The 14170-nt window shown below is 39.9% G+C and overlaps 1 protein-coding gene across 7 annotated transcripts in view; it reads right to left on the reverse strand.

The window, feature by feature from the left end:
• The window catches only part of DYNC1I2 (dynein cytoplasmic 1 intermediate chain 2), a 37484-nt gene that overhangs the window by 9843 nt on the left and 13471 nt on the right, over positions 1 to 14170 (reverse strand). For 4 of the 7 annotated variants that reach the window (XM_083468608.1, XM_083468609.1, XM_083468607.1 and 1 more), the window contains exons 5-9: positions 12980 to 13039; positions 11275 to 11390; positions 847 to 936; positions 445 to 607; positions 254 to 353 (exon numbers count right to left, since the gene is read on the reverse strand). In XM_083468608.1, coding sequence (XP_083324734.1) covers positions 254 to 353; positions 445 to 607; positions 847 to 936; positions 11275 to 11390; positions 12980 to 13039 — 529 coding nt within the window. The remainder of the gene's footprint in view (positions 1 to 253; positions 354 to 444; positions 608 to 846; positions 937 to 11274; positions 11391 to 12979; positions 13040 to 14170) is intronic. The other 3 variants (XM_083468612.1, XM_083468611.1, XM_083468613.1) reach the window with 1 other exon arrangement.

The following is a 14170-nucleotide window of genomic DNA, read 5'->3' on the forward strand; positions in this document are numbered from 1 at the left end:
GAACCAGTAGACACAGAAGAGTTGTCTTCTATTTTGATATATGCAGACTGCTCAGTTTTGCAACTCACACACTTCTACGTTATTCCTTTGTGATGCCTTCTGCACATTATTCTTTCTTTTCTTTCTTTTTGCGCAATGAATTAAGCAACTTTGCATGAAATAAATATGATGACACTGCAACTGCAGGTAAATGAGAATAACGTCTGCTAAAGGGTTTCTAGAAGAATGGTTTTTAATGAAGTGTTATTGTTACCTGAGATGACCAGTCCAAACAACTAACAACACGATGCTTTGACCAACGCTCATCAAAAAATTGTCTGTTTAGGGACAGTTTTGCACCTGCCTGAATTTCTCTGCAAGAACAATTGAAGAGGGGAGACTTAGGATCACTTTCAGTAAGATGAAAACAAACCTAGCAACACATTTGTAAGATTCCCATATTACCCTTCTTTCTCTTCCAGGTCTCGCCCACTGTAGTCAAAGAAAATGTTAATTTGCTCAGAAAGAGCTCTTTCCACAATTCTTGTTGATTGGTCGAAGAAGCTCAAAAATTCTTCAGAATGCAAAATTTGTTGCTTTTCCTCTTCTGTCAGTTCATGAGGGGCAACTGGGGGAAACAGATTTGGAGCTTTATTTTTAGATGGCAGACTACAAATAAAATCATTCTAATCTTTAAAATAAGTGTATGTTCAGATTTTAAAAACAATTATTTAAGTTCTGTACATTAAAAAAAATCTTCACACACTGTATTTCTATTATTATATAAACCTTCTTTATAATTCAGCACCTATTAAAGAGAGACACAAAGTTGAGCAATAGTTTAAATGTGTTATGATACATTTGTACCTTCCTCCTCCTCCTCTTTTTTCAATGTTTTTTCTTCTTCAGGCTCAACTGGTGGTTTTTGTACCACTGCATCATCTTCATCTTCTTCATCTGAAAAGAGCAAGGTTGTCAACATTCTGACCACTGTGCAATGCTATGTCAGGCAAAACAGTTTTGTGTATATATTATATATTCTGCCTAAAGCAGCTTTTTTGCTAGAATGCAATAGTTTAATTCGGGAATTGCACTTATTAAAGGAGATGACAGTAAGCTGGACATACCACAATTTTCACAACAAATTCACAAAACGTAAGCCTGTGCAATCTACAGCAAAACCTCCCAGAAACTATTCAGAGATTTCAATTTTGAATTCCTAACCTCTACCCAGCATTTGTCATTCAAGACAGCATATGCAACCACAGTTTTATGTAACGTGCTGACATATTAATGCTGCTGAATAAAGAAATCAAGTGTCTTAAATAGCCCACAGAGTCGCTGCTTCCTTGTGATATGGAACCATCAGTGTCTAATGGTTTTTTCATACAGGAAAGATGGCTTACATTAGTTTTCAGGATGCTAGTCGGAGAAGCAAATTTTCCTAAAGATAATAGCACAGACAGATTACATTTTATTTTCTGTCATTCCAAATGCAAGCCTCATTATCCTTATCATGTTTGCCAATGAGAATTTAAATAGCAAAATGTGTTGTTCCTTAATTGCAACAAATAACGTGCTGCTGATGTTCTGGAATAGTGAGAAGGCTGCTTTTTACTTTCTTTCTTTTTTGCATTACTAGGTTTTCGCCTTTGAAATAGAACACCCTAAAACACAACTTTTAAAATCGCAAGTGTTGCAGCATATACATTGCAACTGCCTTTTCTTCTCTGTTTCCAGGGGTAAGTTTCTCAAAAGACTTTTTTTCCTTTTCTTTTTGGGTTAAACAACTATGTCATCTGTCTGCAAGAGAAAGGCAGCAGGAGCCTGCAGCACGCCTCGTCACAAGTAATGAGGCAGGATTCAACAGGGACGTGTTTGTTGCAGCCATCCCTGTGACCCATGTTCAAAGTCACCTATGGGGGATAAAAAAAAACTAAGACTGGTCAAGAGATGGGAACCAGCTGCCAAGCTCTGGTCCCAGCAGCCAGGCCAGCTGACTAGACAGCAGCAACCAGATGGTACTGCTGGGATTGTCTCTCCCTGCTCTGAGGTGGCAATGGGATGGCACAGCATTTTTCTGCCTGACTGCTTCCAATCATGTTTTTTCTCCAATGGCAAGCCTGTGCAATTACTAGCTCTCCAGGAGGTCTGCAGACAAGCCTTTACCCTGCAAACATAATACAGCTTGTAGGGCCTACCAGCTGCCAAACCACACACATAGTGATAGGCTGAAGCAAGATCTAGGAGAGGGGAAAAAACCTTCCCAACTCCATAGTTTAGGCAATAAAAATATATCCATACCTGAAGGAACAAATGCTTTAAATGACACTATATAACACACAATAATACAAACTCCAACTTAATCAAAATGATAATGACGTATGCCAATCCCACATTATATGAAATTGAGCGATTTTTACGTTCTGACAAGTTTACAGACCTAGGATAAATGGCATGAATGATTTCAATATATGCTCATACTTCTGAACCAAATGGTGAAGGTTAAAATCTTTCCTTTCAAGGGCCTCAATCAGCCACAAAGGAAAACAGTAATCACTGTCTTTTCAGCCAGCCCAACCGCATTTGTCAGCCCTTTCTCCGTCAATGCAGCCAGAGCAATCAACCTGCCAAACATTCAGAATGGAAAAACAATCTGAAAATACAGGGTATAATGCACCTGCCAGTGAAAATGGCCATTTCAAGAAAAGCTAGTGATCTCAGTGACCCTGCTGAGGAGGCGGTGGTGCAAAGGGGAAAGAACGCGTAAAAGAATTCTTAGTGATCTCCACTCTCTTGCACATTGACATTTCCTTACAAAGCATGCCAATTACAGCTTTTGTGCTACTTAAAAAAAATGAAAGCTTTTCTGGGCAAAATAATCACACAGAGAAACAGAAAGACACTGCTCCTTTTAAGATGAATTTGTACATACAATGGACTATTAATCAGAAAACTGGATAACTGAGCGATTCTATGCCGTGTGCCTCAAACAAGATTTCTCCCCAAGCACTGGTGTAGGGAAAATTGATAAATGCTTAATTTTCATTTAATAGATGAAGCACTGCAAATAGCAAATTACAAGACAATGATTGGATTAAATAATTTGGTTGAATTAAGCATGGATTTTTTTCCTTTGCATGCAGACTTGCTGCGGCAAACAATGCCACTGAGACTACAATGCATGCATTCCCCTCACCCTTTTCTAAGTTGTTTCAGGCTTTAATGCCATAAAACTAAAATTAAACTCCAGCCTCCCAGCTTTGTCATAGCACTCTGATTCTAAGTACCATTTTCAGTGACAGAAGTCAAATCCTTGTTAAATGCAAATGGTCAGCCCTTTAGTGCCTAAGTGACCTCATCCTTTACAAATATTACAGAGAAGAGATCTTGTTGCCAGTTGCCCCTCCCTTTTCACATTTTCAGCATAGATGGCACATATTATGCAAACAAGATCCAAACTCATTCTCACGTAATACTCCACATTTGCTGTCAGTCTCTAGGAATTACTATTGCTGCATTCCAGCGCTAGATATGTTATAACAGCAATTACTTAAATATACATTAGATGCACTGGAGCAGTTTCTCATCTCCAGTTAAGACACCGTATTTTTAGATGTACGTATGTGCCACCATATAGATGACAGAGAACTTTCACCCTATTATGGTCACATTAGATTACTTAATAGCATACTGGCAGTGGAATCAAACCAACCACAGTGTAGCCAGAAGACAGTTTTCCCTTAACCTAGTTTTTATTAACACTCATATCAAACAAAATAGAAACAGAAATATTACTTCACTTCAATCTGCTAGCTACATAAAACTCATACCGTAATTCCACCATTGCAGCATAAAAGGATTGATTTCAATTATTCCTTCTGCTGGTCTACAAGTTTTAGCTGACTTTAGCATCTAGTAACGAATTTCTGGTTGCCATTAATGCCCTCCCCAACTTGGGGATAAAACTCTCCCTGGCGTTGTACTAAGCCTCAGGCACTTGGAAGCAGTACCGGCTGTTTTCCAAGGGCCTCTGAAACTCAACATGATGTCAGAGATGACCCCTCCGTCCATTTTTCAACACGGTGAAATATATCCTTGTGAGTGGTACAATGGGGATCACATTTTAAACTCCCCACTGTCTCTCCTTTGCTCCCTATAATCAGTTAAATTGCCAAATTGAGTTGTCTTCTTCTGTACAGCACTGCGAAAATGCAGACCAGGGATGGAGAACCTGTGGTCCTCCAGATGTGCTGGACTACAACTCCCATCACCCCTGCCATTAGCCAAATCATAGAATTTAGAGTCTAACAATAGGTCCCTCATACCTGATACACCTAAGCATAGCTCAGCTGGTGGAGCAGGAACTTCTTAATCTCAAGGGTGGGAGACCCACGTTGGGCAAAATATTCCTCCACTGAAGGGATTGGACTAGATGACCCTCGTGGTCCCTTCCAGCTCTACAGTTCTATGATTCCATCAAAAAAATTTCCCCTTTGATGAAAAGTCTAGTTCACACCCCAAGTTTCTCTTGCCTTGACTACTGCAACCTTGTCCTCTCTGGCTTTCCATTATTCCGCTTCAGCTGTCTCAACTCTATCCAGGAGTCTACTGCCAAAGTAATTCACCTCTTCCATTACCTCCTCAAATTCCCACATCAGCTTCCTGCCATCTTCCGCATCCAACACAAATTACTTACTTTCAAAGCAAACAGGCCCGCCAACAAAATAGTAAAGGGCAAAATGCAAGCAATGATAAAACAGCCACACATATCCTGTAATTCTCTGACTCCTGTGAGTTGGGTCACTATTATTTTCCATTTGGGCTGATGGCAAAATGAGTCTGACAGCATACTTCAAGGATCACCTGCTCTTGCATGAACCTGCTCCATATCCCTCTGATATCTGAAGTTAGGTAGGTGGCAATGGGAGAGGAGGCCTTTTCAACTGGGGAACCTTTCCAAGGCAGGCTCGGGCGCTGTCTTTACAACCCTTTCTGCACCTGCTGAAAAGTTATTTGCCGAAGAATTTTATGTTGTCTGCCCTTCTTTTCCACTGGACTTTTAACTCCTACAACTTGTGGTTGTTATTTTCTTATATTTACTGCATTTTATGTCCAGTGCTGTATTCCACTTTGCAAGCTAAGACTGAAGTTGTTGTTGTTGTTTTAGTCGTTTAGTCGTGTCCGACTCTTCGTGACCCCATGGACCAGAGCACACCAGGCCCTCCTGTCTTCCACTGCCTCCCGCAGTTTGGTCAGACTCATGTTTGTTGCTTCGAGAACACTGTCCAACCATCTCGTCCTCTGTCGCCCCCTTCTCCTTCTGCCCTCCATCTTTCCCAACATCAGGGTCTTTTCCAGGGAGTCTTCTCTTCTCATGAGGTGGCCAAAGTATTGGAGCCTCAGCTTCAGGATCTGTCCTTCCAGTGAGCACTCAGGGCTGATTTCCTTCAGAATGGAGAGGTTTCATCTTCTTGCAGTCCATGGGACTCTCAAGAGTCTCCTCCAGCACCATAATTCAAAAGCATCAATTCTTCAGTGATCAGCCTTCTTGATGGTCCAGCTCTCACTTCCATACATCACTACTGGGAAAACCATGGCTTTAACTATACGGACCTTTGTTGGCAGGGTGATGTCTCTGCTTTTTAAGATGCTGTCTAGATTTGCCATCGCCTTTCTCCCAAGGAGCAGGCATCTTTTAATTTCGTGACTGCTGTCACCATCTGCAGTGATCATGGAGCCCAAGAAAGTAAAATCTCTCACTGCCTCCATTTCTTCCCCTTCTATTTGCCAGGAGGTGATGGGCCCAGTGGCCATGATCTTCGTTTTTTTTTTATGTTGAGCTTCAGAAGACTGAAGAGTGGCTAATAAATGTTTTAGAAAGTAGTAATAAACAATCCATAAACAACAGGCAATCCATAGTATTCTGTTGATCTGCCCGCATCTTACAAAACACCCGTGCCTACTGCCTTTGCTTCTCCATCTCTGCCATGCATGGTCATCCAAATGTCACTGGTCCTTTAAACAAGCTTGCCTTCTCTCTTGGTACTCTTTCTGTCTATAACATCTGTGTAACAGCACACATCCCCCTTCCTTCAACCTTTGCCTCAAAAAACCTTTGGTGAAGGTTTTTGATCAACCTTTAGCTTTAAATTCCTGCTAAAACTAAGCTTAAATACGTGTACATGAGCACATGTCCTCCCACCCTCATTCTTACTTACATCTCCTCCCCTCTTGTTGAATTTTAGATTGTAGGCACCTCAGGTATAAGAACTGCTTTTCTGTTTGTTACTCCATAAAGCAGTGAACACACTGATGGCAAAAATAAAACCACCATATTGTGAACAGGTTATGCAAACAGAACCAAAGCTGTACAACCAAACTATTTCTTCTCACTAACATACATTCCCCCAAAAGCGTATTATCTGGGAAGGCAATCTCGTAATGACCAAGGCTTGCCACCGCTCTTTAACATCCAAATATAGTAGTACAGTATGATAGCCCAGTTTGAATGACACATTAAGCAAGGGGTAGCTAAAGTTGTGCCCTCCAAAAGTTGTGGACTATAACTCCCATTAGCCCTTGCCAGCATGACAAAGAGTCAGGCACCTTGGGAATTGCAGTCCAAAATACCTGGATGCTACCATGTTGGCTATTCCACATTCTTTTTTGGTTGGCATCCGTCTATCTCAAGAGACAATGGAGTGCGCTTCTGGGGGTGAAGTCAAACTGCTGGAGAATCAGTGCCTGCTGTGGCTGCAGAGACCAGTAACTTGTAACTGCTGCATCCTGCGTTATTTTTGCTGTGTTAGCAGCACCGTAGTCACCTCTCTGGGGTGCAAGCCTGGACAGTGTAAATTGAGGTCCTGGGCCGCCCAGAAAACAAGACCTCTCGGCATCACTGATGTGGTCCAAAGGAAAGCAGAGCAGTATGTTGGCACCAGCTTGGCTGCAGGAGTTGCCGGAAGGTAGCATACAAGATGCCAGCGGTAAACAATCATTTAAAAGGGGTGGCTATCCTGGGTGCTGCCCCACATGCTGCTGGAACACAACTCCACCATACCTGACCATTAGTCAAGCTGCCTGGATCCGATAAGGAGTTTTAGTCCACAACATCTGAAGGGCCACAGGTTAGCTAGTGCAGGCTGCTCAGAAGCTCTTAATGCCCCAGAGTCTAGAATGTCATGTTATTTGAACCTGGGCTCATTCTTCTTCCAAGCAAACCACGAACAGTAGGGTTAGTTTGAGGGGGGGAAACAGAACCCAATTTCGGAAGCCATGGATGCCAGACTTTGACTTGCTTCATTTAGAGACACAAGAGGTGGGGTGGGGAACTTCTGAGGAGGGCGCACTAGGATGTTGCTCATTTATATGAATTATTGGTCATTTTAAACTATGGTTTAATGTGACATGCAAACTAGGTCAGTGTATGAATTAAAGTATGACTGCACTAAATAGAGTAGACCATTCTTCATCTACTAGATGACAAGGGCAACTGTACTCATTCTGGATTTTGTTCAAGTCAAATTCTTGAGGAGTTCCTATTTCCAGCCTCACTTCTTTTGTTATTTTAGCCTATTTATTATTCCCTATCTAGGATTATTTCACATTCTTTTAAACCTTTCACTAAAAACTTTTAATAGCCACATAAGAACATAACAATGAGAAGTGGAGCTGTATGTCAAATCATTTTATTGATGAATATTCATTACACTATGCTAAGTGGTTAATTCTGTGTTTTTCCCTTGACAGAGGATCTAAGGTTATAAGGCAAGCATTAAATACGTGTAAAAGTAGTAGTTACTTCTTAAAATGCCAAATCCCTTGTCAATGAATGGTAAATTCAAGTTTAATGAACCAGTGAATTCTTACTTTGCGTTAACATCAAAATTGTGATGTATTTTGGCGAGATGGAAAGAAAAGCAGGGCTGTAAATTAGACAGCACCCAGCAATAACACTCAAGAGTGAAGTTCCAGTTGCCTGTGTAATCTGTTGCTGCAGAGTAGGTTAATCAAAGTTAAATCATCTGTGAAATGGGTGGCTTTTGTTAAGCTGAAGGTGTCTTCAGATCACATTTGCCATCTGTATTTCATTTTATATTTTAGGCAGGTACGAAGTCAAAAATATCTCTTAAAAACAGTTCCACTTGGGAAGTGTTGTGCTGTTCAGATATTATTTTTATTACACAAGCATCTGGGAACCCACATATTGAATTCTTATAGCTAAGACATACAAAGTTTGACAATATCAAAACATGATTTTATTTTTTAAATCAGAAATAGCAATGGGGAACCTGCAGCCTTCCAGACAGTGATACAGAGACAGAGAGCGCATTATGGAATCCTGCAATGAAACAAACTCTATCCATTTCTGGTTCTTGTCCCTGCTACCAGATTAAGCAGCCCTTAACAGAAAAACATTCTCTGTCTCAGTGATGGTGAGAAAAGTTGTTGAATCTGAACTGTATTGCTTTAATATGGATGTAAAGAGCAGCACAATTTGTCTTATTTTCTTTCTTCTCTCATTATTTTAGAAGTTCTGAACATCAAAGTACTGACAGTGACATCCATCAGCAGCACTGTAAGGAAACAACTACAGGTTTTCATTCAACAGTATCTGACTCTTACTGATATAAGTGAATAACTGGCAGGCCATCTGAAGTCACTCTGTATTCCCCAAAGATAAACATCAACACCCAAATCTCTAGTGACTGTCGTAACCTGGACATGTATCCCTTATGTACTTTTCAGTTCAAAGCAAACAGCAAAAAGATGGATTGGGAGATCAACGTTATCCTATACTGTATCTTGAGCTCACTTGACACTATTCTACAACAGAACTTGGCACTGGCAATTAAGAGAAACAAGTATCTGCGCCACCTTTTATTCTCTCATTGCTTTGGAATTGTTTGCTCATATTCTGGGATTATTGAATCCTATTTCAAAAGCACATAGCTGGAAGAAGATACGCAAGTTTCGGTTAACACACAGTATTCTATCCAGAAATGTTATTTTACTGTGGGAGCACTCTAAGAAGAATTAGATGGACAGGCTGTGGTTAAGAACATAAGTATTGTCATACTGGGCTAGACCAATAGCCCATCTGCCCAACATTCTGTCTCCAACGGTGTCTAGAAATGGATGCTTGAGGATGTGTATAGAATAGAGCAATTATGGAGTGATTTCTCTCCAGTTGTTCATTTCTGGCATCCAACAGTCACAGACATACGAACACTGAGCATGAGATGATCACTAATGAACCTATCCTCCATGACTTTTCTAATCATTTTCAGATTCCAGAAAGAGATGGATCTTTACTTCTGTACCCAATTCTACAAGTTCCCCACACACTGGGCACGATGCGCATCTTAATGCACCGATGCTGCTTCCTAGGTTTTCTATGGAAGATAAAGAGAGAGAGTACCATGTCCTATCTGTAACCTCTAAGGGTGGACATTTGCACAATTTGTTTGTTTTTGCATGAAATTACAGCATGGCCAAGGTTCAATTTCATTTGTAATTCTGACTGAAAACTAGTTCAGCCAAACTCAACTTCATGAAAAAGAAAACGAACCATCACTCTTGGTATTCATATACTCAAGTCAGATCTGCTCACATGAGACAAGCAGAAGAAAACTATCATCATGGAATTAAACTGCACCCAATTAAGCAGATGTCTCAATGATGGAGAAAGCACATGACCTTATACCTCTAAATGAAAACTCTAGCAACAGAACCAAATGAAGTAAAAACTATATAAGTGTCTTCATTAATCAACATTTTCTACAGATGCAGTTTGAGCTAGTTTGTCTTCTTTTAAAGCTGAAATCCTAAGTATGTTTCCTTTCATTAAAACTCACTTTGTAAATTCTTTGAACTAAAAGACAGGGCATCAAAGACTGTGGATATACAGCAGAAACTTTTATTCCTTGAATTATATAGCCAAACAGACTAGCAAATACACTTTTGTCCGTTCCTCCGTTCCTCATGTTGTCACAGCCATACAAGGCTTGAGCCAAAGTCATGTACATGCACAGGCAAGGACCATATGAACTTCAAGAGTTTTGATACTTTCTAGGTTTTGCTGCAGCATTTCCCATTGCCAAAGAAGAAAGGCACTGTTCAATTTAGCATATGGCTTGCCCATTAGGCTCCCAGAGGCACTGTAACAGCATTAGAAACTGAGATATGAAAGCTAGGAGCTAAATGGCACCTTAAACTAGGTTATGGGCGTAACAACAGAACGTTTAGGTGTGCTTTTTTATAGTAAGAATACAAAGCTGAAAAGGAATGAACTGCAGCTAAAATATTATGTTCATTTTTCACATGGTCTAGTCCTTCCCATGCCCACCCCCCAATATTATTAAAAGGGTCTCTTCTCCAGAGAGTAGCTGGAAGTAGTGAGGCAGAAAAAGGTCCTCCCTTTAATCTGAAATCTTAGACACAGTACTGCACCCACAGCTCAGAAACTGCTTGCGCTAATGAAATTCCCTGTCACAAAATGCGCCTAGAACAATGGGAGTTTCGAACACTGCACTGTAACAAGAGCTTCAGAAAAGTCACAGTGCCTGGCTCTCACTGTTACGTGTAAATGCCTTCTTTGCATTTGTTATCATTAGTTCCACTGTTTACACCTTATGTAAAAGAAACAGAAAGTATTATTCATCTTTGAAGGATATATTTTAATTCGATAAAAGAGAACGTCGTTAAAATAAGTAGGGTCAGATCCAGATGTGTCCTCCACAATTGGAAGGGCTCATTCTGCTCATAGGAAACCAGGATCCAGTGGAGACTCCTTGCTGGAGCAAGATGGTGGATCAGTGATTTTCACCAAGTGCTCTTTCCTATTGCAGCCCCTCACACTGTTCTTGAAAGATTCTCCTCCTTCAGCTCTTTGGATCAGGTTTTCACAGTCCTAACTTCAGAACTTCAAATGGCTCGATCACCCAACAACACTGTGACACCAGGTGATTGACAAGTGAGCAGCCCTGCACACCTGTCAATTCTGGCCCATGAGAATAAATCTTGATTAGGATTTAGTCCATGGAGCCAAAAAAAGTCCCAAATCTGGATGCAACTTGTAGAGTTAAGAAACAGACCATCTAACGAATAAGCCAGTATTCTATCAAACCCCAAAGTCACATGCAAAAATAGTAATTTCTTGTCCTGCAAACATTTCTGTTCCTGTATTTTCACAAAATAAGTTTTGGAATTTTTCCCTGTGGCATGACCCATCTCACCCTCTTCATGCGGGATTTTTAAAACGAAGGAATAAGAAGAGTAAGTCATATTCACCTTCTTTTGGCTGAGTCATAACTGGTGTTTGGGTCTCCTTTGTGTATGTGACCATTTCTCGAGGAGGAAAGTCAACTTGTGTAATTTTGGACATTGCAAGTTTAATAGGTCCACGTCTAAAAAAAATGATGGAGAAAGTTATAATGCAACCACAATTCATGCAACTTACAAAGAACAAATTTGTGGAAAGTCAGACAATCCATCATCTCTATATAACAAGTATTAAATTTAACTATTGCTGAATTATACATCTTTTTATTTTAAAATCAAAAGCCAGCACAGAAGGGGAAACAAAGGAAAGTAAATAAAACGTCAAGAAACGGATTTGTTTGTTATGCTGCTTTTTCAGATGGCAGAAACGCTAGCCCATATAACTGGTATGCACTGAGTTTTAAACAAATTTCCTCCATAAACCACAGTAGGAACCTCCTCAGATTCCCGTGCTGCAGTCCACTCCATTCAGTAGTGTACTCCAGCCCCCATGAGAAGTTTTTTAGGGATGGGAAAGCCACGTTCGGCCCACTTCATTTGAACAGCATGTCTCTGGACCAAGCCAATGTAAAATGTGAATTCTGTGCCAATGCAACACAACTGCAATTTAACTTGCAGAAAACTGTGTTACCATCTTGAAATAATATAATGCAGTTAAGAAAACAATATGCTGCAATACCTCAGCAATCACCAATTGGCAAAATTCCCAGGGAACTATTTGACCAAGATCAAGAGTGGCTAACATTTTTTGGCTAAGGGTCATATTCTCACCCTTGACCAACCTTCCAGGGGCTGCATGCCAGTGGTGTGTATGGCCAAGGGAGTGCAGTCACCCCACACTTGCAAGCACCTCTCACATGCAAACCAGCACACAGTCCCTCCTTCTCATCTGATCTGTGCAGACTAGTTGAGGAAGGTTACTGCTCCTTCCCAGGTCATCAAATGACCAATCTGATTGTGGGGAGAAAACAATTTGCATCCCTCCTCAAGGAGCTCTCTATCCAAGGCCCAGCACTAAGTCTACTTTAAAACTTACTTTCACTGCCAAAAATTTTGGAGCACTTGATCCAGCCTATGGGCTAGCCACCCCTGATCTAGATATATATACATTAACGCCTATGTTTTCACTCAATGAGTAAGGCAAACCCCCCAAATTACTGGCCCTCTTCCCTGTTTTATAAAAATACAACATATTTTCCCCCCAAAGTGCCCAAAGCAAGCCACATACATTATCTCAATAATCCTGTAAGACCAGTATTATTGCTTTATCAAAGGTATGTAGACTTAGACAAGGCATTCATGACTAACGACTTGACATGGATGTCATAAAATCATTTTTTAAAAAAATTACGAGAATATATAGTATATTAGTAAATTAAAGTCTTTAGAAAATTAGTTGCATTAAGATGCTGAATAGAAATTCAGAGGTTGCAATCCAGAAATGTACATGCGCCAGATCAAATTTGTTCAGTCATATAACGAACAGCTCTCCCCAAACACAAAACCTTTTTCTGGTTTAACATACTGTTTGTGGAAGCTGATGATCAATAAACTGCACATCATACATCACTTTCACTTAATGATCTGGATGCAACCTTAAACGCATAGCTAAAATTGTTTTACATATTATATTTTAAGACATGAAATAATTTGGCTTATATAAAAGACAATCATTACAACAAAGATGGAAGATAAAAAAAAATCTCTGCTATACCCCAGATCGGAATCAGAGTGAAGCTGTAGAACTGATGGATCAGTATCCCAATGCAGCGTCCTGACAACACAGGTTGAAGAACAACCATGCAGCATTAGCAAAAAAGGCCAGAGATTAGTGAAGCAAATACATTCTATTAAATGTTAAAAGCTATTGGAAGCTACAATAATATCATGGCTTCAGATATTTTAAAAGTGCCAGAAATATCAGTTAGTGGAAATTGAGTGGACATTCAGCGCTACTACAACAATACATGCATCATACCAATTAAAATAGAAACATACAGTTCAGAACAATTAGTAGAGCGACAGCATTCAGTTGATCATTCAGTAAGATTGATTAAAACCTTTCTACTCGGCTAAAACTGAGGTTTTAAAAAGTGTAATTGTTTTTAATTTAGATATAAGATTTTAATGCAACACCTGTGGAAGGCAGGTATTTCCTTAGAAGACACGCCCCCTTATTTCCCACACAGAAGAAATGGCTTTTCTTAGATAGATGTGCATGTGTTGCATCAGGTCCTAACAAAGAGCAGGGCTCTTTAGCCTCAGATCTTTTATACACATGCAAATGTATGCAAATTCAAAAGTTATACAATGAATCACATAACACTTCTTTAAATAGGTGACATCCCCTGTATTTAGAGATGCATTCAGTCAAGGATAAGCTTTGACTTAACTTAAGAGTTTATTAACACTATACAGCTACATAGATTTAGTGGTGTCACCCGAGATCCAGTTTGTTAACATACTGTGATCTTGCCCGAAGCATTAAATATGTTCAGGAAATTGTCATATTGGTAAAGGAAATGAGTCAACACATAAACCTTTGGGTGCAGGAAAAAGCGCTTTTCCACTGGGATATACTGCTGCTAGTGTTTCCAAGATGTGACATTGCTGTAATTATGGGTTAAGCACTGCCTTGGGCTTATGTCATTTAATTTAAAGCCAACTCAAGACAGTCAATGTTGCAGCATTCAGCAAGTTAAGCAGTGCAGTACTAACTATGTTTACTCAGAAGTAAGTCTGCTGAATTTGAGATTTACTTTCTTGTAAGTAGGTTTAAGACAACAACCATTTAGGAAATATTTCAAGTTGCAACTATATAGTATATAGAGCAACATACTTTAACCTACATAAATAAAATTGTATACATTTTAGTCTTGTGGCCTACTAGAATGCTAGAAAATGC

This window comes from Podarcis liolepis (genome assembly GCF_965112155.1).
Source record: "Podarcis liolepis genome assembly, chromosome: 1".
In the NCBI taxonomy this organism is placed as follows: domain Eukaryota; kingdom Metazoa; phylum Chordata; class Lepidosauria; order Squamata; family Lacertidae; genus Podarcis; species Podarcis liolepis.